Raw genomic sequence first — 22,549 nt, forward strand, 5'->3', positions numbered from 1 at the left:
ATTACTCACACATGGATGGGGGAAACATGTCTGGGTCGATGGAGAGGCGTTGGCGGTGATGGCGGCGATGATCTCCTCCAATTCCCCGTCCGGCGGAGTGCCAGAACGGAGACTTCTGGCTCCCGAGACGGAGTTTCGCGATGTGGCGGCGTTCTGGAGGGTTTCTGGCGACTTCGACTTCTCCCCGTGCGTTTTTAGGTCGAGGCGAATAAGTCCGTGTTAGTTGCATCCAAAATACACAAATTAGAGGCAAAACAATAGCAAAAGTGTTCGGGAAAGTAGATACGTTTTGGACGTATCAGTTGTACAGGAAATATTCTCGGAATTGGATGAAACAAAAGCCGAAGTTCCTATTTTACTGTAACGAAGACGGAGTTCGGAGGAGAGACAAAGAGGAGCCACGAGGCAGCCACACCAGGGCTAGGCGCGGCCTAGGCCCTGGCCACCCCTAGGGGTGGTGTGGGCCCCTCGAGCACCCACCGACCTCGCCCTTCCGCCTATTTATTCACCTGTTCGAGAAAAAACCTAAATACCCGAGCCTCCATCCATGAAAAGTTCCGTCGCGGCCGCCATCGCCGACCCTAGCCCGGGAGGATTCTGAAGCTCTTCCCGGCACCCTGCCGGAGAGGGAGATCATCACCGGAGGCCTCTACATCACCATGCCCGCCTCCGAAGTGATGCGTGAGTAGTTCATCTTTGGACTACGAGTTCATAGCAGTACCTAGATGGTTGTCTTCTCCAACTTATGTTTCACGTGTAGATCTTGTGAGCTGCCTATCATGATCAAGATCATGTTTATGTAATGCTACATGTTGTGTTTGCTGGAATTCGATGAATATTGAATACTATGGTTGAGATCGAAATTTCCTCCTACTATTAATGGTAAAATAATTGGTGTAGGAAAAGTCTCCACTCCTTATACAAAATTTTCTAGAACCACTGAAACAATTTTTTCGAAGTATGGGAGACAATAATTTTTTTACCTTTGATAATAATGACTTTGATTTTGATGATTGCAATATCTCTGAATTAATTAGGTTCTTACAAAATCTTGCTAGAAGTCCTAATGCTAGTGCTTTAAATATGGTTTTTACAAAATATATTACAAATGCTCTCATGAAAATTAGAGAAGAGAAATTAAAACATGAAGCTTCGATTCCTAGGAAGTTAGAAGATGGTTGGGAGCCCATCATTAGGATGAGAGTAGATGACTTTGACTGCGATGATTTATGTTGTCTTGGCGAGCATTTCTGTTATGCCTAGAAAAATCTATAATATACTTGATTTTCCACCTTTGGAACAATGTTATTTGGATGTTCATATTGATGATATTGCCAAGAAGAAACCTTTGGGGAGAGTTAATAATGTTCTTATTATGGTTAATAATAACTTTGTCCCCTTGATTTTGTTGTTTTGGATATTGAATGCAATGCTTCTTGTCCTATTATTTTGGGAAGACCTTTTCTTATAATTGTTGGTGCTGCTATTGATATGAGAGATGGGATTATTAAATATCAATTCCCACTCAAGAAAGGTATGGAACACTTCCCTATAAAAATAAAGAATTCACCTTTTGATTCTATTATAAGGAAAAATTATGATTTTCATGCTTCTTCACTTGAAAATACTTGATGCGAGCTCTTTTTTTGCGCCTAGCAGAAAGTCGTTAAAGAAAAGCACTCTTAGGAGATAACCCATGTTTTATTTCTATAATTTTTCTTTTGTTGAGTCTTAGAAGTTATTACCTCTGTAATAACCTCTTCTTATCATTTTTATTTCATTTTTGTGCTACAAATAGCTTCTAATAGGAAGAAAGTAAGATTTGGGGAAGTTCTTTGTCCTGAAACAGATTCTGTGTTGTTACCAAAAAAATTCGTATTCCCAGCCAGAACGTAATTTTGAACCAATTTTTGAGCATATGCTCCAGGTTATTATTTCTTGGGGTTTTATTTTTGAGCAACAGAAGATTTTCTAAAAAATCGATCTTTACCTCCTGTTCTGTTTTGACAGATTTCTGCCACTATTTGCATTTGCCTCTTAACCTTTTTCTTTTTGAGTTCTTTTGAGAGAAAGAGATTTTTGAACAAGTTTTTGTAGCTCATGTTTTAATGGATGTTTGAAATATGTTAGAACCGTACCAAGTGGATTTTTTATTTTGATTGCACTAATGCTGCTAATAAGAATTGTGTGAAGTTTTGTATGAAGGAAGTTTGCAAGTGTAGGGAGAGAAGAATGATGTAATGAGATAAAGTATGGACAAAAGCTCAAACTTTGGGATGCCCATGTCACCCCAAGAAATATCCAAGAGGTACAAGCGTCAAAGCTTGGGGATGCCCAAGGCATCCCCTCTTCATCAACAAAGCATCATGTTATCTTTATAGACGCTATATTTTTATTGCTTCATATGCTATGTGTTGTTCTTGGAGCATCTTTATTTTTGTTTTTAGTTTTCTTTTGTTTTGTTTTCTGTAGCATATGGTTGGATCCCAACATATTTGTTTTGGATAATGACACACTCCGTTTTAATTGCATAGAACACTCTAGTTTTCACTCCTATTGTTTTGAGAATGTTCTCTTTTGCTAGTACTGCGTTTAGCTCTGGTTTTCTACTCGTATTTTGGTCAGAGCTTGTTAGTTTTCTTTAGTTAGGTATGATTAGCTCTCTGATCTGTATTTATTATTATCTATGATAGTTGTTTCAAATAAGTTGTTTGGTGTTGGATACGAGTAAAATGTTTCATGCTTATAGTGATGCAAAAGGAAGCTTGTTTAGACTGTGGTATAGACCTTTGGCATGTCATGTTGGATGTTATTTTTATCATATGCTTAGTAGATATTGTTGTAGCATGACTAGTCTCAAATAGATGAGAGTGTTTAATGTGCCATTGAAAGAATCATGTGTTGTTTACATGATAAAAAACATAATATTGTGGTATTCTCCTTTGATGCTTTATTGGGTTGACTTGGCACATGTTTACATCATGTTATGACTACAAACCAGTCACCTAAAGCCTCTATGATCATTTAGTTTTTGACTTGTAATATCACTTTATGATTTGATTAATAATGTTTTGTCGCTATGCATGATTATGGCCATTATTGCTCTCTTAGTTGGTCGCTCTTAGTCTTTTGCTAGCCTTCGCCTGTACTGAGTATGAGCTCTACTCCTGCATCCAAATCCCAAAAACAAAAGTTTGCCTATTGTGTCCACCATACATACCTATATGTGGTATTTCACCGCCACTCCAAAGTGAATTGCTTGTGTGCTACCTTTAAACCTTCAAAGATTATTACCTGTTTTGTGTTTTGTTTTAGCTCATGAGGAAGTGTTGAATGCTTTATCATCTCTTTCATGTTTATTATGGCTTCACACTTTGACTAGCATGCACAATGTGATGGTCCTTAATTTTGCAAAAGAGCAGGCGCGGGTGCCCACCCACTAAATATAAATTGAACCAATAATCTAAATCTCCTACACTATGTACTTGACAAATCATGAACTTAGCTTGATTAAACAAAGGAGAAGAGGAACTTTATTGTTCTCTCTATGGGAGCCGCTCTTGAAGCCATTAAACATGAAAGGATGATATATTATTTGATGTCATTCGTTAACATTGACATACATACCTCTCAAAATATATTTTCAACACCTCTATTGTATTCAAAATAAGAAGCTCTAGCACATGAGTAATCTTGCTTCCCTCTGCGTAGGGCCTTTCTTTTACTTTTATGTTGAGTCTTCATCTCCTTACTTTATGCACCAATTAAGAGAGCATAGTTGTCATTCTGAGTATAATGTGCATAGTCCCAAAATTTATTATTGATTGATTCATGATTATGTTATTGTTTATTCTCAAATTGCTTGTATCTAGTCACCCTTTGAACTTTAAAGTTGTCCTAGCATTTATGTTTTGCTACTTCATAAAGGACAAGCTGAGTACCACTTTACTATATTTTCTCTATGCTAAAAAATAAATAGTTGCTTTCAGTGCACTATTATTCATGATCCTTTGTTTGAGTTACTTCTCATGTTGTAACATAGTTGCTAAGTTCTATTATTAGAATTATATCTATCATGTCTATGTTTAGGGTACTTTGATCCCAGCTCACAATTCTTTTACAATTACTTGATCAACATTGTGTTGGCTTCATGTCACCTCAAAAATTATTTTTGTTATCACTTACCTACTCGAGGACGAGCATGAGTTAAGCTTCGGGATGCTGATACGTTGCAAACGTATCTATAATTTTTGATGCTCCATTGTTGTTTTACACCAATTTCTATATGTTTTGTTTACACTTCGTTGCACTTTTATACATTTTCCGGAACTAACCTATTGACAAGATGCCACAGTGCCAGTTCCCTGTATTCTGCTATTATGTACTTCAGAAAAGTTGTACAGGAAATATTCTCGGAATTGGATGAAACAAAAGCCGAAGTTCCTATTTTACTGTAGCGAAGACGGAGTCCGGAGGAGAGACGAAGAGGCGCCACGAGGCGGCCACACCAGGGCTAGGCGCGGCCTAGGCCCTGTCCGCGCCTAGGGGTGGTGTGGGCCCCTCGGGCACCCACCAACCTCGCCCTTCCGCCTATTTATTCACCTGTTTAGAAAAAAACCTAAATACCCGAGCCTCCATGCACGAAAAGTTCCGTCGCGGCCGCCATCACCGACCCTAGCTCGGGAGGGTTCTGAAGCTCTTCCCGGCACCCTGCCGGAGAGAGAGATCATCACCGGAGGCCTCTACATCGCCATGCCCGCCTCCGTAGTGATGTGTGAGTAGTTCATCTCTGGACTACGGGTCCATACCACTAGCTAGATGGTTATCTTCTCCAATTTACGCTTCATGTTTAGATCTTGTGAGCTGCCTATCATGATCAAGTTCATCTTTATATAATGCTACATGTTGTGTTTGCTGGGATCCGATGAATATTGAATACTATGGTTGAGATCGTTTATATACTTGACATCTGTTATTTATGATCTTGCCTGCTCTCCGTTGCTAGTAGATGCTCTGGCCAAGTATATGCTTGTAACTCCAAGATGGAGTATTTATGCTCGATAGTGGGTTCATGCCTCTAGTAATCTAGAAGAGTGACAATAACTTGTAAGGTTGTAGATGTGCTGTTTCTACTAGGAAGAAAACAACAATGCTTTGTCTAAGGATAATTCTATTGTTTACTTTACACACATTTCTTAATGCGATAATCTGTTGCTTGCAACATAATACTGAAAGGGGTGCAGACGCTCACCACAAGGTGGATTATTAGTCATAGACGCAATTGGATTATGGTCTATGTATTATGTTATAATGCCAAAATGAATCTCATAGTAATCATCTTGTCATGTATGGTCTTTATTCTGTCAATTGCCCAGCTGTAATTTGTTCACCTAGCATGTTATTTATCTTTATGGAGAGACACCTATAGTGAACTATAGACCCCGGTCCTTTCTTTTACACTGATAAAATCATCCTGTTCTGTTTACTTACTGCAAGCAATGTTCTCTTTAGTTCCACTGCAAATAAACATCTCTTTCCACACTATACGATTAATCCTTTGTTTCGGCAAACCCGGTGAGATTGACAACCCCACTGTAAGTTGGGGCAAAGTATTTTGGTTGTGTTGTGTGCAGGTTCTACGTTGTTGCTGACGCCGGTAGTGCGCCCTGCCAAAAGTCAGCTAGCAACACCTTCAGAAGTCATTCCTTTCTCCTACTGGTCGATTAAACCTTGGTTTCTTACTGAGGGAAAACATGCTACTGTGCTCATCATACCTTCCTCTTGGGGTTCCCCAATGGTTTGCAACTGCGCAACATCAATAACTATGGGTACCTTTAATCTTACAGCGGTGGTTGAACTTTACGTCTTAATAATTCCCTTGTTTGCTCATAACTGGCCTTTGGATCAATCACTAGGGGTGTACTTGCTCGTATCCATGGCTACACCTATCTATGACTCCTCTCTAGAAGAAACACCAAAAAGACTCTAATGAGCTTCACTAATTGTGAGAACCACACAATTGAAATAGCAATTTGCCTGAACACTTGCTCTCACTTCACTTCCCTTCATCTTATTGCATTTTACTTTATTGCACTTTACTTGTATTGCATTTTACTTTTAGAGATAGAATATGAGCTAGACCGTAACCATATTTAATGGGGAAGTCTTTCAACATTGCACCTTCAGGGTATATTGCACCCTGCGTTGATCATCATTTGTTTTGTTTTGTTGATGGCTATCTCTTGTGAAATAAATGAAGGTTATTTAAGAGTAAGTATGCATACATTGTTAGAGAAGAGCAATGGGCCGCTAAGCGAAGCCATGCATAATCATGGTGAAAGTTTCAGCAACGAGCATCCTCAATAGGAAGAGCGAAAAAAGAAAAAGAAAAAGAGTTGTGAATAAAGAGAGAGTGGAAAAAGAAAAGCAAATAAAAATAAAAAAAGAGTAAGATAAAAAAAGTGAGAGAGAGTTAGAGAGGATGCTCAGCGCATGTTGTTCATGTTATCCCAATATGGATGACCTATAGTTTAGATAACCATCTCCTTTAGTCCTTTGTACAGGCGGCATGAAGGTACCCCATTGCGATACTTGGTTGAAACATGTATGTTGAAAAGTCTTGGTAATCCGAAGATGAGAAATGAGAGGTTTAGTCCTTAGGATTCAAGAAAATGAGTAAACACTTACTCATAAGAGGTCAAACTCATGACACATAGATATCTTCATACATGAGATACTTGGTACCCATCCTTATAATTATTGTTGACATGAATTGCATAGCTCAAAATGTTGTTTTATTCACTACTTTTATACTGTTGGAGGTTTAGCACATATATTTCCTGCTTACTCTCTTGTGTTCAAGAGTCAAAATAAATATTCATGAAAAGATAGGACAAAGGGTTTTCACAAAATTCTATAGGATTCTCCTATGCATGCTTTATGATTCATAAATACTTATCATTCACGTTTCTTACAATGCTATTTATTGTTATGCATGCTTTGAAGAATGTAAGAGATATCACTTTATACTTAATACTGATTATTGTCATTCTTTATTGACTTAATCTTGTAAGACTTTGCATGATTACGTAGAAGAGATGCAATAAACTCCAAAGGACGTGCTAGTTTTATCACATTTATGCTCGAGGATGAGCATAGGCTAAGCTTGGGGATGTTGATGCATGTAAAATGCATACATGAACTTTGCACTTTATTGCAACATATTAACACATATTTGCATCATATATAATGTTATCCCCATTTTTTATGGAGTTTTAGGGGATTTTATAAACAATCCTCCCAAATTCTAATTATGTTTGGCAGAAAACGCCTCTTTTTAGTGTTTTTGATATTACAGGAGCTACGAGACTCCAAAAAGGGAAGGTCAGGGGTCATGCTTCGGAATTTTCGAGACAAACAAGATGGGATTAAGAGGGGCACTAGTAGGTCAATGGGCTGGGAAAGAGGCCTGGTAGTGTGCACCCCCTTTGGGCGTGCCACCGACACCCTTTTCCATCTCGAGCGCCCGTTTCGCCTCATCTTTTCACGAACCGACTTATTTTGCCCTAAACCCACTATATATATGACCCTTAGGGGTTTCGTTGAGGCTATGGCGGCATAGATCAAAAAACATAAACAAAGAGGCACCAGGCCGCCGGCGGCAAAGATCGGAGGGGGGAAACGCTGCCAGAATCGTCTCTGGTGGACTCCAGCCCCCTCCGGTGAAGGCATCATCACCATCTTCATCATCTTCATCATCATCTTCATCAACATCTACATCAACTCTTCATCATCCCCCTTTGTAATCTCTTGTCAAACATGATGTATGATGCAATATATTGTTTTTCCATGATCTATTATATCTCTATGTTGATGTTTGAGTAGTGAATTATTCATGACAATTGTGAGATAGTTTGTTGTTGGTTACATACAAGTACTCCCTCCGTTCTTTTTTAATTGACTCAGATTTAGTACAAATTTGTACTAAATTCGAGTCAATTAATAAAGAACGGAGGGAGTATATATTAGTGCACACATATGTCAGGAGATGCATAAGGTTGTCACTGTTGCATGTTGATAGGGAGAGGGACAGAGGGAGCTAACAGAAACCTTATCCTAATTCTCAGATGCATGTTGTATTAATCTGATTAATCAAATGCGGGGTATAACTAGGGGGGCCTTTAATCTTACAGTGGTGGTTGTACTTTACGTCTTAATAATTTCCTTGTTTGCTCTTAACTAGCCTTGGATCAATCACTAGGGGTGTACTTGCTCATATCCATGGCTTACACCTTTCTATGGCTCCTCTCTAGAAGAAACACTAAAAAGACTATAATGAGCTTCACTAATTGTGACAACCACATAAATGAAATAGAAATCTGCCCGAACACTTGCTCTCTTGAGTTACTCCACTTCACTTCCCTTCATCTCATTGCATTTTACTTTATTGCACTTTACTTGTCTTGCATTTTACTTTTGGCATTTTATTTTCACCACTTATAGTTTCTAGTAAAAACCTCTATACGCACCATATCTCCTAGCTTTGCATAGAAGGCCATATAAGTGGGTTATATGGCTTTAGAGAATAGATAGTTTACCTTCAGCTCCTCATGGGTTCGAGACTCAAATATTTATCGAATTGTACTATGTTGATCCCCTGCACTTGGGGGTTATCAAGTGCCACTCGACCAGATCGATCTATCATCGATCTAGCTTACTACCATTTGCGTCAAGGTCGCCTGCCGGTGGCGGCAAGATGCCAACCGTTGATTTGATGGGTTGTCTCTCTAGTCTCTAGGCAACGGTAGCAACGAATGCCACGGCTTCCGCTGATCTTCGTCGCTACGCCTGGACTAAGGGATTATTAGTCAAGGACTCAGGAACGTACAACCATGCTTCCATAGACCCTCAAATCTCAAAATAGTGTAACCCCCGAAGAGGTATCATGCTATCATTTAATCTCAGCCATTCTATCCCTAACGTCGAACAGGTATCGTTTAATCTCAATTGTTCTTGTGTTTATACCTCTTCGATGATTTACATTGTTTTGAGATTTGGGGTCTATAGAAACACAAGCCAGGTAGGTATTGGTAATCTGATCTAGTTCCCCATTTTGCTTCAGTTTATGTATTCGCTAATTGGAAAATAAAGATAAAACATACAATATCTTTTTTCATGCAAGTTGTTTTGGAATTTGGATCAAGTTAGTGGTGAATGGTGATAGCAGCGCTATATTTGAGCTTCTAAAAAAAGTAGGTGCAAATGGGCAATGCTATTGGCTTTTCGCAAACATTGTTAATTACATGATATTTAAGTCTTGTCTAAACTTGATATATTATACTACATATGTGATCGTCGTTGCTCGCCCCACTATGTTTAAATCCTAGCTTCACCCATGTCCCTAGGTTGCTCGGAAACGGCATTGAAATCAATCACTAGGGGTATAATTACACATGTTTATGGCTGCACCTATATATGGCTCCTCTCTAGAAGAAATAAAAAAAAAAGACTATCCATGTGCTTCACTAATTGTGACAATCAAACCAATAAAATAACAATTTGCCTAACACTTGCTCCATTGAGCTACCCGCTTTCACTTCCCGTGCTCTACTTGGACTAGTTAGTTACTTGTAGTATTTGCTTTTACCATTTCCTAGATAGAAATAAAACATACCTTACACACTCTAGTCCATTGCTTTGCACGAAAGACCATATAAGTGGGATATAGAGCCTTAGAGAATAGATAGTTTACCTTTAGTTCCTCGTAGGTTTGATGCTCAAATACTTATTAAATTATACTACGGTGATTCCTGTACTTATGAATTATCAAGTTGCTGCGATCAACTAAGATCTTGGAGAGTTTGCAGTTGGCCACCTTGGCAGTGAATGATAGGGCATCATCGTGGGGGAAGCGGACTCCTTCAGGGTCTTTGATAGTGAGGCTAAGTGGAGTTTCAGCCCACTTGGGGGCGGTGTTGGTGCTAACTCCCCCACGACATTGACATATCGATTATAGTTACTTCGTTTTCATTTGGAACCTCTTTCGGAGGATGTTCCTCTAAAGATGACGCTAACCACATGGTCTCCTTGTTGGAAACGGAGTTCTAAGTTGATGGGGGCAGCATCACTTGCCGCAATAAGTGCTCACATGGATATCCACGCAAATATAAAATTACTTATCTTCACTTTCAATGTATTAAAACAGATGCCCTCGCATTTGCGAAGGCCACCGCGCCAGTTTAAAATGCGCGCACACACGCACACAATATATAATCGCCGAGCGTTATATTGGTTCTGAATTTATGAAACCTTGTTCCATGTTAGCCTGAATCGATCTAGAGTTTGATATCGGCCTACCGTTAAGCCTTGTTACTGGCTGTTAGTCTGTCACGTACTGCACCAGTGCACATGGATAGCTAATCAATCACCTTTGCGGATAAACAAATCGCGCCACTCTGTAAACCGTGCAAGAAAATAATACTCCTACTATTCACCGGTACAGTTGGAGATGAAATGGCCATCACCAAGCCCACGATCCTGAATACTGATAGGATGCAGCTCTAGCTAGGTGAATGTCACTACTCACTACCCATAACCCTGAATCCCGATAGGATCTAGCTCTACGTGAATGTTACTGTCACCAAGGGCATTGCACTCACTTCAGATTCATCAAAGCCAGAGTAAAAAAAAAGGCAGCCAATTTTCAAACCAGTGAACGAAAAGACACAAAGTGGCAGCTCGTGTCACGCAAACCTGAAATCGTTAGGCGACACAACGAATTTGCTAAATAAACAACAAATACTTTGGCTAATTGTGGGCGCCTGCAGGGATGCCGGGAATACGGCAAAGTAACGCGTGTTTCAATCCCACCATCGCTCGACTACGTCAGTTTGGTGGCTAAACATTGCCTTTGGCTTTTCAATCTTTCGTAATGTTTTTGGGTGATGGCGATATGGCATGCGCTTCAGTTGAAGAATCGGTGTTCTTGGCAATTTCTTTACGAGATCTCCGCGCTTAAAGCGACGGCATTAACGGGCTTGTTTTAGTCGCCGAGTGGGATCCTGCTGATCTGATTTTTAAGGCAGCTAGATGTTGACAAGCAGAGGCAGTGTTCTTTATGCGAAATCATTAGCAGCCTAATGTGCTGCTCAATTGTACTTTATTGGGGTATTATTCTGGTGTAGCTTCACCATCATGTGTTGCTTAAGCCAAGGGGAGAGAATATGTTCCTGATTGCTCCTCTCTTTGGAAAATTTGGAACAAAAGGAACGTCGGGGTTTTGAAAAGCATCTCTGCCTTGCCTACCATTATTCTGTGAAATGTTAAGATCAACGCATTTTAATGGTGCTGAGCTTTTGTTTCCGATCAGATTTTGCTCTACTTTGTAGTTCCTTTTTAATTAACGAGACGAGGCAGCTCTGTCACCGTTTTTTTTAAGAATCCTGATTGCACTACCGGAGAATTTGTGAAAATCGGGCAGTTGTGTGATGTGGCGGGCTAACTGATCTAACTTGTCTGTTGCATTGCAGCTTTCAGTCTATGGTCCTGAGCATGAGTAAAATATGGAGTTTGGTCCTTGTTTTCTGCATTACACTTGTGCTATTCAACTACTTATCTATTATTTTTTGTAACTATGTTTGTATGTCAACATCTACCAATGGTATGCAGGACCTTAGTTCTTTAGCTGATGAACTGGTTTAAGTACCCAAGAACTTTAGCCCACTACCTTCAGTTTTACTTTCATTTCATTATCCTTCTACATTGAGCAATTGTTAACTTCAAAAAGGGGATTGTTGAGCAGTTGCTCACATTGCTGCTCATGTAGTAAGTATGTTGCCGCTCAAAGTATGTACAATGAAACACGAGTGGCCCTCTCAGATATACTTAAGCATATAGAAAGGTCCTAATCCACTTCCAGTGCGTGGAGCCGTATGTCAATCAGAACACCCTTGTTTACGCAGCATGTTTCTCTGTATGCCCTGCTGATGGGTACCGGAGATCAGATCCATGGCGAGACATGCACGAGACAGCCATTGATGGGAACAGAAAGCTTTGTGTGCCTCACTCCATTGTCTCCCCCAACATTACATTGTTCTCTTCTCTCTCTTTTTACAAATTAATTTTGCCGCTCTACCAATATATAATGTCCATGCTCACCATGCTTGTTTCCTTGATGGTGCTTACCTTTAAGGATGAGCATGATATTGGTATTGGCAACTGCTAATACAACATATATGATATATATACTGATTTCAGTGGAATCTGAGCCCTTTCTAGGTTGCAAGTTTTGTCTGTCGGCCACTGGAACTTGGTGTCTCCTTGAAACAAGATACCCTGCTCTTGTAGTGTATTTTTTTGCTTTCCTGCACATGCATGGAGTGGTATGAAATGACTGAAAGTATATGTGATCGATCGTGGATTGGATCCAGATTAACTAATGATATGAAATCAACCTGTCAGATAAAAAGCAGGTTTATATACTTAGCTCTGCCTGTATGATGTTGTTGTCAGCCAGCGTGATCATGTTATATCCATGCCTTGCTATCTTTGATCGTACCTTCAATGATTCTGTGAAAAGTGAGAGATCTTTGCTTTCTTCTGTCGTATCTTCGTGCCTTTGTGTTCTGAAGGAATACGAGTGTGCAATGAGAGCAGAGTGGGATATATATGGAGGTCGCTTGCACATTTGCAAGCGGATCTTGGGATGGACTGATATATATGAGGGAAATGCTAAATGGAACATAAACAGATATATGAGCCCGGAAATCCAACAGGTGTAGATGCAATCACTGTCTAAAAATTATATTTTAAAATGTCTGCAAATTCTGAAAAATAATATCTGGATGTACATTCATATTTCACGAAGAAAAGATATGTTTTGGCTTGTGTAGAAAAGATAATTTTCGGTGCTCCAAAATATCTTTTCTCCAGACAATTTTCTTTTGGTCTTTGTTACATAGGTTACACATAATGTCTTTTTCTGGCAAAAATTTGTGAGGGAACATAGAATATCCGGTGTACACTTGGAAATTTTTGCTAGATTTTCATTTACATTTTGAAACGGATTTAAAATGCAATTTTCTTAATAGGTGCATCTAGACCCATGAGCCAAAACACCATGGCAGTATGAACCTCCTTTTAAAATTTAAGAATATATGATTTCTAAGCTTTCAAAAAAAGAAATCTTGCACACAGGTACCGGCCATAAAGTTAGTATTGTTAATATTCATAACAAAATATGATCATTTTTCATGTGTGACAAGAAAAATGAGTCATTATACAAATGCAGCAATTAAGTTTTGATTTTCACACCGGTCACACATGATCATATTTTCTACTCATGGGTTCGGACGACAAAAAATTGTAAAATGTGATGAAAATAAAAATTAGAAAACATATATTAATAAAAATATCAGTGTACATTACAAAAAGTGAGTGTTGGTCGAACTATTCTACATTTACAATGCAATTGGAAAATATGTAAAATGTGTACAAACGCAGATGCTCACAAATATGTGCGTCCGCGTTTATACTGTGTTCCTCAAAATAAAGTCGAACTATTCTACATTTACAATGCAATTGAACAAATGAAGTTTAAAAAATAAAATAATTTATTAAACCGTATTCTAGTAGTGTGTGTTTTTCACATTTAAGTACCTCAATGAAAATTATAAATAGGGATTTAAACACCTTTACACATTAAACATCAAAATTGGTGTAGATTAAAAGTACAAATGCAGAGAAAAATGGTTTCCCATGAAAATCAATTAACCGCCGAGGAGAAAAGGATATTGGCTGAAATCACAACAAAAGAAAACAGTCAAATGTTCTCTAAAAAAGTCTTCCACTTCCATTTTTAACACGATTTTACCTAAGCTTTAACCATTGAAGCATATGTATCCATGTTCTGAAATTCCACTCCCCGAATATTTGCCAACTCTGCGAAATATAATGTATTCTGTTGATAAAATTATGTAATTGACTTTGTGATTTTGTTAGGCTTTAATTCTCTTATTTTATACTATTACGGCATGTGCATCTTGTCTTGCACTAGTGCTAACCAGATGCGATTACCATACTGCAAAGCAATTTAAGAGTCAGAACATGAATCTACTCGTACTCTGGACTGGCGTCCTACATCTTCGTCAATATCTCTAGAGTTCTTTACTTGTTTGACCCGCTTATTACTTGACTGCAGTTGATCTACCACGAAACATAATCCGATGATGCACTGAAAACAATCTGGCTGAAAAGTTCAGAGATTCTGTTCATCCGAGCAACACCGTGGCGACACAAGTTTCAGTACCACAAAACTTGCAGAATGCATTGCAAACATCATTGTACATTCAACAGTTAGCACAGCACCGATCGATCACCCTCTGCAAATCTCGACGAGCTCGTCCAGGCCCTCGGATTCCGCGGCGACCTTGGACGCCGCCGACGAGGACAGGAACCTGAACCCGGTGTCGCTGGCGCTCTTGCGCACCGAGGCCAGCTGCTGGGACTTCTTGCAGTAGGCGATGAGGCCCTGGATGGGGTTCTCCGCCTCGGAGCTCGCGCTGCTGCTCCTCCGCAGCGCCGGCGCCCCCGCACCGTCGGAGCCGCTCGAGCTGCGGACCGACGACGAGGTGGAGGTGGAGGACTTGCAGGACGACGATGTTGAAGAGCACGAAGACGGCGCCGGGGGCGCGGGGGACGTCTTGTTGGACGCCGAGTACCGGACGATGACGCTGGAGAAGGACCTCCGGTGGCCGGCGCCGCTTCCGCTGCTCTGATCAGCGGCGATGCACCTGTTGCTTCTGACCTGGCCGAACGGGTTCTTCTTCCACGCCCGGAGATGGCCGCCATGGCCATGGGGGTGGGACGAGAGGTCCTTTGAGCCAAGAACGGGCTTGTCGTCGGCGTTTCCCGCTGGTTTCGGCGCGGCGAACATGGTCTTGAGGTAGGCCCTGGAGGCCTTGAGCTGGCGGCCGAGGTTGAGCTGCCGCGTGACGAACCGGAGCCTCCTGGACCAGGGCCTCTGCTGCTTCTCGCCCGCGGCCGCGGCGGCGTCGTCGGCGTAGGCCAGGCCGGCCGCGTAGTCCCGGAAGAACTCCTCCACGTTGAGCTCCCCGCTGACGAAGCACGAGTTGGCCGGGGACGCGCCGCGGGAGCGCTCGCAGGGCGTGGCCGGGGCGGTGCTGACGGCGAGGTGCCGCCCCCTCCCCCTGCCGACGCCGGCCGCGGCGCAGCGGTCGAGCAGGAGGTCCTCGACCATCTGGGCGCGCGGAGGCAGGTGCAGCGGCAGCAGCTTGCCCTTGTAGAAGAGCTCGTCGGCCGGCGACGCCAGCGGCAGCTGCGGCTCCCCCGCCCGGCCGGCCAGCGGCGCCGACATGTGGTGGAACTCGAACTCCCTCCCCGCCGCCGCGAAGCCCAGGTCCATGTCGATGTAGTCCTCCTCCTCCTGGAGAACCTGATCACGCCGCGCCTCCTCCCCTCTCCTGCTCGCCATGGTTCTTGCCTCTCTTTCTCACTTCACTATGTTGCACTCTGCTCTGCTCGGGACGCTTCGGGAGCAGATCGAAATGGCAGTGTCGTCCACGGGGGAAGCGCTCTTATACAGACCGTGCCAGTCCTGTGCGTGCGCTTTGCTTTGTCCAGACCCAGACCAGGGGGAGGCCCTACCAAACTATTGCAACCACCATTGCTGTCCGCATGATCCGACTCTTGTTTCCATCTTGGCCCTCACCCTATGCTCTGTTTGCTCTGGTGTCTGTTTATCTCTAGCAGGCTAGGCACGCATTGCTCCATCTCTGGCTTTATTCGTGTCCCGCTGCCCCCTTCTTTTTCCTCGAGCGGAAAACGGCTTTCGCGATCGAACAAGTGCTGATTACTCGATCACTGGTATTCTTTTCCTTTTGCCTTTGCCTTCCGCTCCCGTCTCGGCTGCTCCACGCTTCTCTTCTTTCCATGCGTGGCTATCTATCTAGCTTACCTCGAGCCATTTGATTTGACAACAGAAAGTACTATACTGATTCTGAGTACTGTATTCCTAGTGTTCATGATTATGACATGGCTTACACCATCTCAACCGGCCGGCCTCAAATATTAGCGGGCAGCACACATGCCGGCTACGTATTTGGGATCGCCGGCAAACGTTGGCCAAAAAAAATAAACTGTCCACACCCGTTAACCCTAGTAGTATGCGTCGGCAGCAAATGACAGAGGAGAGAGGGTGTTTGGATCGTAGGTGGGGAATTAAAAGAAGAGAGAGGCTCACGTGTGGGCCGGTGGAAATCTTTCTACATGGAGTTTGTTGCCGACAGCTACCGACATCCCCGATAGTCTCCCTTCCTACATGGTTCATTTGAGGTTTGTCGGTGCTTGTATTGGGCTCGACATGACGTGGATTTGTATTAAGAGCTTTCGTGTAAGCAGTTTCTCTCAATAGAATCGCCAAATCGCTGCCGGCTACGATTTAGGGCTCGTCGGTGGAGATGCTCTTAGCGATGCAAATTACAAGACGTGGTTAGTCATTGCAAGGCAATTGAGTAGCATACAAGCTAAATTAGTGAGACTTGTATGCTCTAATAACATGGTGACCAATGGTTGATGCATGTTGGCCCATATGGCATGTATGTGTCCATGGTGACTAGGGATGATGCATGTGGGCCCATATGGCATGTATGTGTTCATGGTGACTAGGGATGATGCATCTGGGGCCCATATGGCATCGAGGGGTCCATGGTGACTAGGGTTGATGCATCTGGACCCAGATGGCATCTGCGTGAGCATGGTATCTATTGTTGATGCGGTTGGGGCCAGATGGCATCTATGTGTTCATGGTGACTAGGGTTGATGCATGTGGGGCCGAGATGGCATATGTGTGTTTTCACTCTCGTTCCTTCGTGTAAGCATCTCAAGAAATCCATGGAACTTGTTGGTCGACGCATATATGATGTCCTACGTGTATGCGACATTTTACTCTCGTTGTGGTTTATTACCACCTTTGAGTAGTCTCCAAAGAGCTTGCATTCGTTGAATTGATGATAGACCTATTGATGTGGGCACTACCCTTCAGGTACCCAACATTGGCCTACCTCCTTCGGCCCAACAAGGGATTCATGAAGATCATTGCATCCCATGATGGACCATGTCGGTTGTGATTAAAGAAAGGCAGAAGGAGACAGATTCTTGGACAAGACAAGGAAACGTCGATTAATGAAATATTAGATCGGATCTCATTATAACATAGTCAAATCCGAGCAGGACTCTCGGGACCTGGCCTCCTATATAAAGGCCAGGAGAGGGCCTGCCGGAGGACATCAAAATCATCTTACACAATCCCGCATACACCAAACCCTAGAAACCTTGTCTTTCGGCAAGTTCACCACAACGTACTCTATCGGCTGCCCCAGTGTAACCTTTTTCATCGATAAATCAAGATTAGACAAGTAGGAGTAAGGGTTTTACCTCATCGAGGGCCCCGAACCTGGGTACAAACTTGCCTTCTGTTCATTTGGTATCCGATGTCTCGTGCTAACTTGCAGGATTCCGTCAACCCTAAGCCCCTCATGGTGGGTATTGCCGAGGAGCCCCCTCGTCAGTTAGAGCCATCTGTGGGGACCCTGCTAGTCCAAGGCACCTCATCAGCTATTCTGATCGTGTCGGTTGCACCTTCGCCAGCATCACCACCACCGTTAGTTCCATCATCGCCGATCTCGAGGGACTCGGTCCCTTTTGGGACCTTAGAGTTCACTCCTCAAGTCGACGCTTTGCGTTCGGCCTTCTCGGGCCTGCGCGGCGGGATGGACATGACGGTCGGAAGCATCTACTTCCATGTCAGCGCTGGTGGTGTTCTTCGGGTCCCGGACCCGGTCAATTTGGGCTTCGCAGCAGCCGTGACTTCATCGACTGCTACGTGCACCGCTTCATCACCAACCGTGGCCGCTTTATCGGCTGCTACTTCAACAACCAATGCATCACCAGTGTCGGCTCCGGCATCATCATCATCATCATCACACCGCACCATGTCCACCATGTCTGTCGGGTCGGATGACTCTGAGTCATCGGATCTGACATCGTACTACTGCCTCGACTGCGACACCAGGCACGAGCTCAGCTCGGACGCTTCTCCTTTCGTATGAGGCATCAAGTACTCCTCCAATGAAGAAAGCATCGGCAAACATAACGACGTTGTCCCCTTGACCACGACACGATTGGCTTCCCATCAAATCTGCATCGTCATCAACCCTCAAACGTGAGCCGAGATCTCCACGGGTGAGAACACCCCGCGCGTCAACATCGAGCGACGACGGGATGGCGAAGCCAGCGGCAGAAATGTCAATAGTACTTTCTCTGTCTCCAGGGAAGAGTGGGCTTTGGCCCGCAACGCCGTGGTCAACAACACCTGCCTCCCTATCGGTGTATCGGCAGGCATCCTCAACGCTTATCACGTTATTCTAGAGAAGAACCGCTCTCGGTTAGCCAAGGAGCACGGCGACCTTGATCGATGTCAGCAGGTGGCCGATCTATCAAGCGAGTGACGAAGGGAGATATCTTCTCTCGGGAGTGCCTCTAGAAGCAACCAGGCCCCCGACAGGTTTCGCCCGCGCATTCCCCGCCTCTCAGAGGCGGACGCAAGAGAGATCACATCAGACCTCTCCAACTCCTTTATGACAATGGATACGGCGGGCATCCTAAGGCCCAAAACAGTCGAAGAAGCAACCGCAAATCTCGCAGCATATCTGATCAATAACCAACCGACGCCCGATGATCCAATGGCACCAGTTCATCGGGTTGCCTTGGAAAGTCTCGGAATTATCGGTGATAAGCTCACCCCCAGGAAGGAAAAATCTTCGCATCGCTGCAGTGGTTCTCGACGCCGTTCTTCCTCAAAGGACGCTCGCGATGATATCACGCGGAGAAAAATTGACAAGGTTCGTTGTGCTGGCTTTGATAGCGACGATTCTGAAGAAACTCAAGAACACTATGGCGAACTTTGCGGTGTTGATTTCCTGAGCCATAAGATTCAGGAGGCGATGCCACCAAAGAGATTGAATCCAACGCCTACTGACGCAGCCAAGTATGATGGTCAGCAGGAGCCGACGTCATGGATAGACGATTACCTGCTGACTGTGATCCTGCACAAGGGAAACCAAGTGATGGTGATGCAGTGTCTACAATTGTACCTCAAGGACTCGGCACGAGCATGGCTAAGAGGCTTGCCACAAGGATCTATCAGGTCCTAGGAAGATCTAGTCGGCGCTTTTGTCAAAAGCTTCACAACCACGTACAAGAGACCTGTCAGGATCGAAGTGCTACGCCAATGTCACCTGGCTTAAAGGAGTCGATGCGCTCATACATCAGGCTCTTCACCAAAATCATGAACGTTGCCGAAGATGTCTCTGTTGACAGAGCTATCGACGCTTTCAGCGATGGCATCTGACAAGAATCCTATATCGAAGAACTCGGTCGCAAGAAGCCGAAAACTATCACCAAACTGATAGAGATTGCCAATAGTTGGGTTGATGGCGAAGATCACGTGCGAAAGCCACGCCCGCGCAATGATGACGAAGAAGATGAACGGAAACATCCGAACGACTCAAGCAGCCGACGCGATCACCGCAAGAAGAGGAGAGATCGCGGGTACGAAACATTCGATGATACTAACATCGTTGCGGCAGGTTACGCTGATCGACGCGATGATCGGCATGATGAATGGCGCAGTGAACGACGTGATGATCGTCGGGACAATAATCGTAGTGGGTCTGGAGGCAATCGAAGTAACTGGAGGTATCGCCCTCCGCGGGTACCTGAATTACCGTTTGCAGAACAACTAAATGCTCCTTGCTACATACGCATACATCGACGCAAAGAACAACGTCAAAAACTCGACCCATTTGCTCAGGGACTGCCAACAGTTTCTCGATCTCCGAAAAATATACGAATCAGCCAAAGGGCAGACATACCCAATGATACAGGGACCGCAACCCCCTAACCCGCCGCCTGCACCGCAACACCAAGTTTAGCAAGTTTAGCCTTGTGCACAAAATGAGGCGTTCCAGATGAGTATGATCCATAAGACTGGCATCTCCAAACAGAATTGAAGAAACTTACGCAAGAAATCAACTTCGCGAAAGTTACCATGGCAAACATCCGTGAATACCTCGGCTGGTCTGAGCAAAGCGTCCTATTCAGTAGGGCCGACCACCCGATGTCCGTCCCAAGGCTAGGTCATGCAACACTAATAATCGAGGCGCAAATTGGTGGGTTTAACATGAGCAAAGTCTTCATGGACGGAGGCAAGCAGATTAAACTTTCTATTCGCAAGTAGGATGAAGGCGATGGGCATCACAGACCGATATGCCGCAAGAATCTGACATGTGTGTTCATGGCATTATTCCAACCTTGCCTGCGTACCCTCTCGGCAAGCTCTCTCTAGATGTTGTCTTCGGAAAACCCGATAACTTCATGAAGGAAGGACTCGAGTTCGAGGTAGTGAACTAATCACATTACCACGTTATCCTCGGAAGGCCAGCATACGCCAAATTTATGGCGGTACCTCATTACGCATACTTAAAGCTCAAGATTCTAGGCAACAACGGAACCACTATCACTGTTCAGGGAAGTTTCTCGCGTTCAGACAATTGCGACAGGGAATTTCAGAAAATAGCCTCCAAGTTCGTGGTGAAGCAGGAAATCAAGACATTAGACATCTTCCCCAAAAAGCTACAAATCGACGATCGGGCTTCCAAACCTGATGAGGTTGACAAGGTCAAGAAGTCAAAGAAACAGCCAGTTGACACTGTCAAGCCAATAGAAGCCATCGACACTTCGGTAGAAGCCGTCAGTGCATCGACAGAAGCCATTGGCGTATCAACAGAAGATATCGGCACACCGACGGGAGCTATCAACGCTTCGATAGACCCTCCTCTTACTTAAGAATATTAGCGGCAGCAACACCCCTACCTTTAGAATAATTTACTCTTTTATTCAATAAGGATTTTTTTAGCTATAGCAGTTTAGCGTACTCTTCGATTACAACTTATTAATAAAGTTCAAGTTCATCTATGCAAGTGTTATTCTATAGGACGCACCCGATTTTATTCGAGGTTCCTGGCAAATCTTTGAGTCCTTCAAAGAACATCGTACACACGATAAATTATCTCAAAACTTTATCATATACTTTAAATGTAAATGTAGTGAGCATACAAGAAAAATACTCGGGGGCTGCAGACGATAGTCTTTATATCGAAGAATCCATCAAGGCGTAAATCGTACTCACGATAAAGGAGCATTACAAGACCATCAAGCAAGGAACAAGAAGCTACCGACTACTATAATACATCGTTCTTGCGATAAAAATAAAAAAAAGTTTCGCCAAAGCCTCATGCCACCCTCAACCATTCGGGTGCAACTATCAATTATAATCGGATAAAAATAGCGGCCCACGCCAGTACATCGTTCTTACGATACCTGATCTATGAAGCCCATAGTGCACACTGTTCCCTCGATGACTCGGGGGGCTGTTGCCGATATAATTCAAAACACATACATATGATTCAGCAAAAACATATTGCGATTACTACGGGTCCGTCGAGCTTGCAACATGAACTTATCACTCAAAAGTTGTCACCGGCAAATATACAAACTACAAACATCGTATTCACGATACTTGAAGAACGAGTGTGCCAAGATTGCGACTTTACCAAAAAACAATACTTCATAAATGCATCGTTCTCACGATAAGTTTCATCATGAATTAACCGGCACCAAGGTTCTCCCGTCTATGTGGGCATCGACATCGACATTGCTCAAGCAAGAAGCGCAGGATCGACAAATAAGTTACATCGTTTTCGTGATAAAATTCGACATATATTTCTACAAAGGCACCCGAGTACTCGGGAGAAGAAGACAGAGAATTACCACCAATTACATACAAAAATTGTGTCAATTTTACAGGTACTTGATGTTCTGATTAGTTATTCAGCACTTTAGCTTCTCGGTTTGCTTTAGAACATACTTCCGATCTATCAACTATGATGGAGGCAGGGTGCCTGACGACAGGATAGTACGAGCACATGTCAGCATCAGCCTTGACAATCAACTCCAAGTCGAGTGAAGGGTGTTGAGCCGGTACAAAAGCAAATGATTTTTCAGCCCCAGCCAGAACTTGACTTCGCACCAAAGCCCGAACTTCGCAGCATTCCTGAAATTTGACATCATGGCAAGCAGTGTCGGAGGAGCTGGGTTAAGAGAAAACATGGTCTTCCATATCATGGTCAGGCCTAATCGAGACTTATCAAAGAATCGGTGCAGCTGCTGCACTCAATCTTGGAATTTAGCAACAACCGCAGCCTTCGACTTGTTGGTCCAGAATACGCCGTGCGGTTGCGACAAATTAGTCAAGACCTCGACCCGTTCGTGCACTCGCTTGTTTTCTTTAGACAAGTTAAGAGCAATAACTGACGAAAAAGACGAAAGGAAGATCAGTTAATGAAGAAGATGCACTCGAAGACATGAAGAAGACGAAGAAATATCGGATACTCCCAGTTCATGTTTTCGGTGG

The 22,549-nt window shown here is 43.4% G+C and overlaps 1 protein-coding gene across 1 annotated transcript; it reads right to left on the bottom strand.

Annotated features, from left to right (window-relative positions):
- Window positions 1-14,180: 14,180 nt before the first annotated feature.
- LOC124706121 (probable membrane-associated kinase regulator 4) lies at window positions 14,181-15,536 on the bottom strand. Its single transcript, XM_047237781.1, has one exon. It carries the CDS (start codon window positions 15,488-15,490, stop codon window positions 14,372-14,374), a length of 1,119 nt encoding a protein of 372 aa, XP_047093737.1. The 5' UTR covers window positions 15,491-15,536; the 3' UTR covers window positions 14,181-14,371.
- Between the last annotated feature and the right edge of the window lie 7,013 nt (window positions 15,537-22,549).

Source organism: Lolium rigidum, chromosome 4 (genome assembly GCF_022539505.1).
Source record: "Lolium rigidum isolate FL_2022 chromosome 4, APGP_CSIRO_Lrig_0.1, whole genome shotgun sequence".
Classification (NCBI taxonomy): domain Eukaryota; kingdom Viridiplantae; phylum Streptophyta; class Magnoliopsida; order Poales; family Poaceae; genus Lolium; species Lolium rigidum.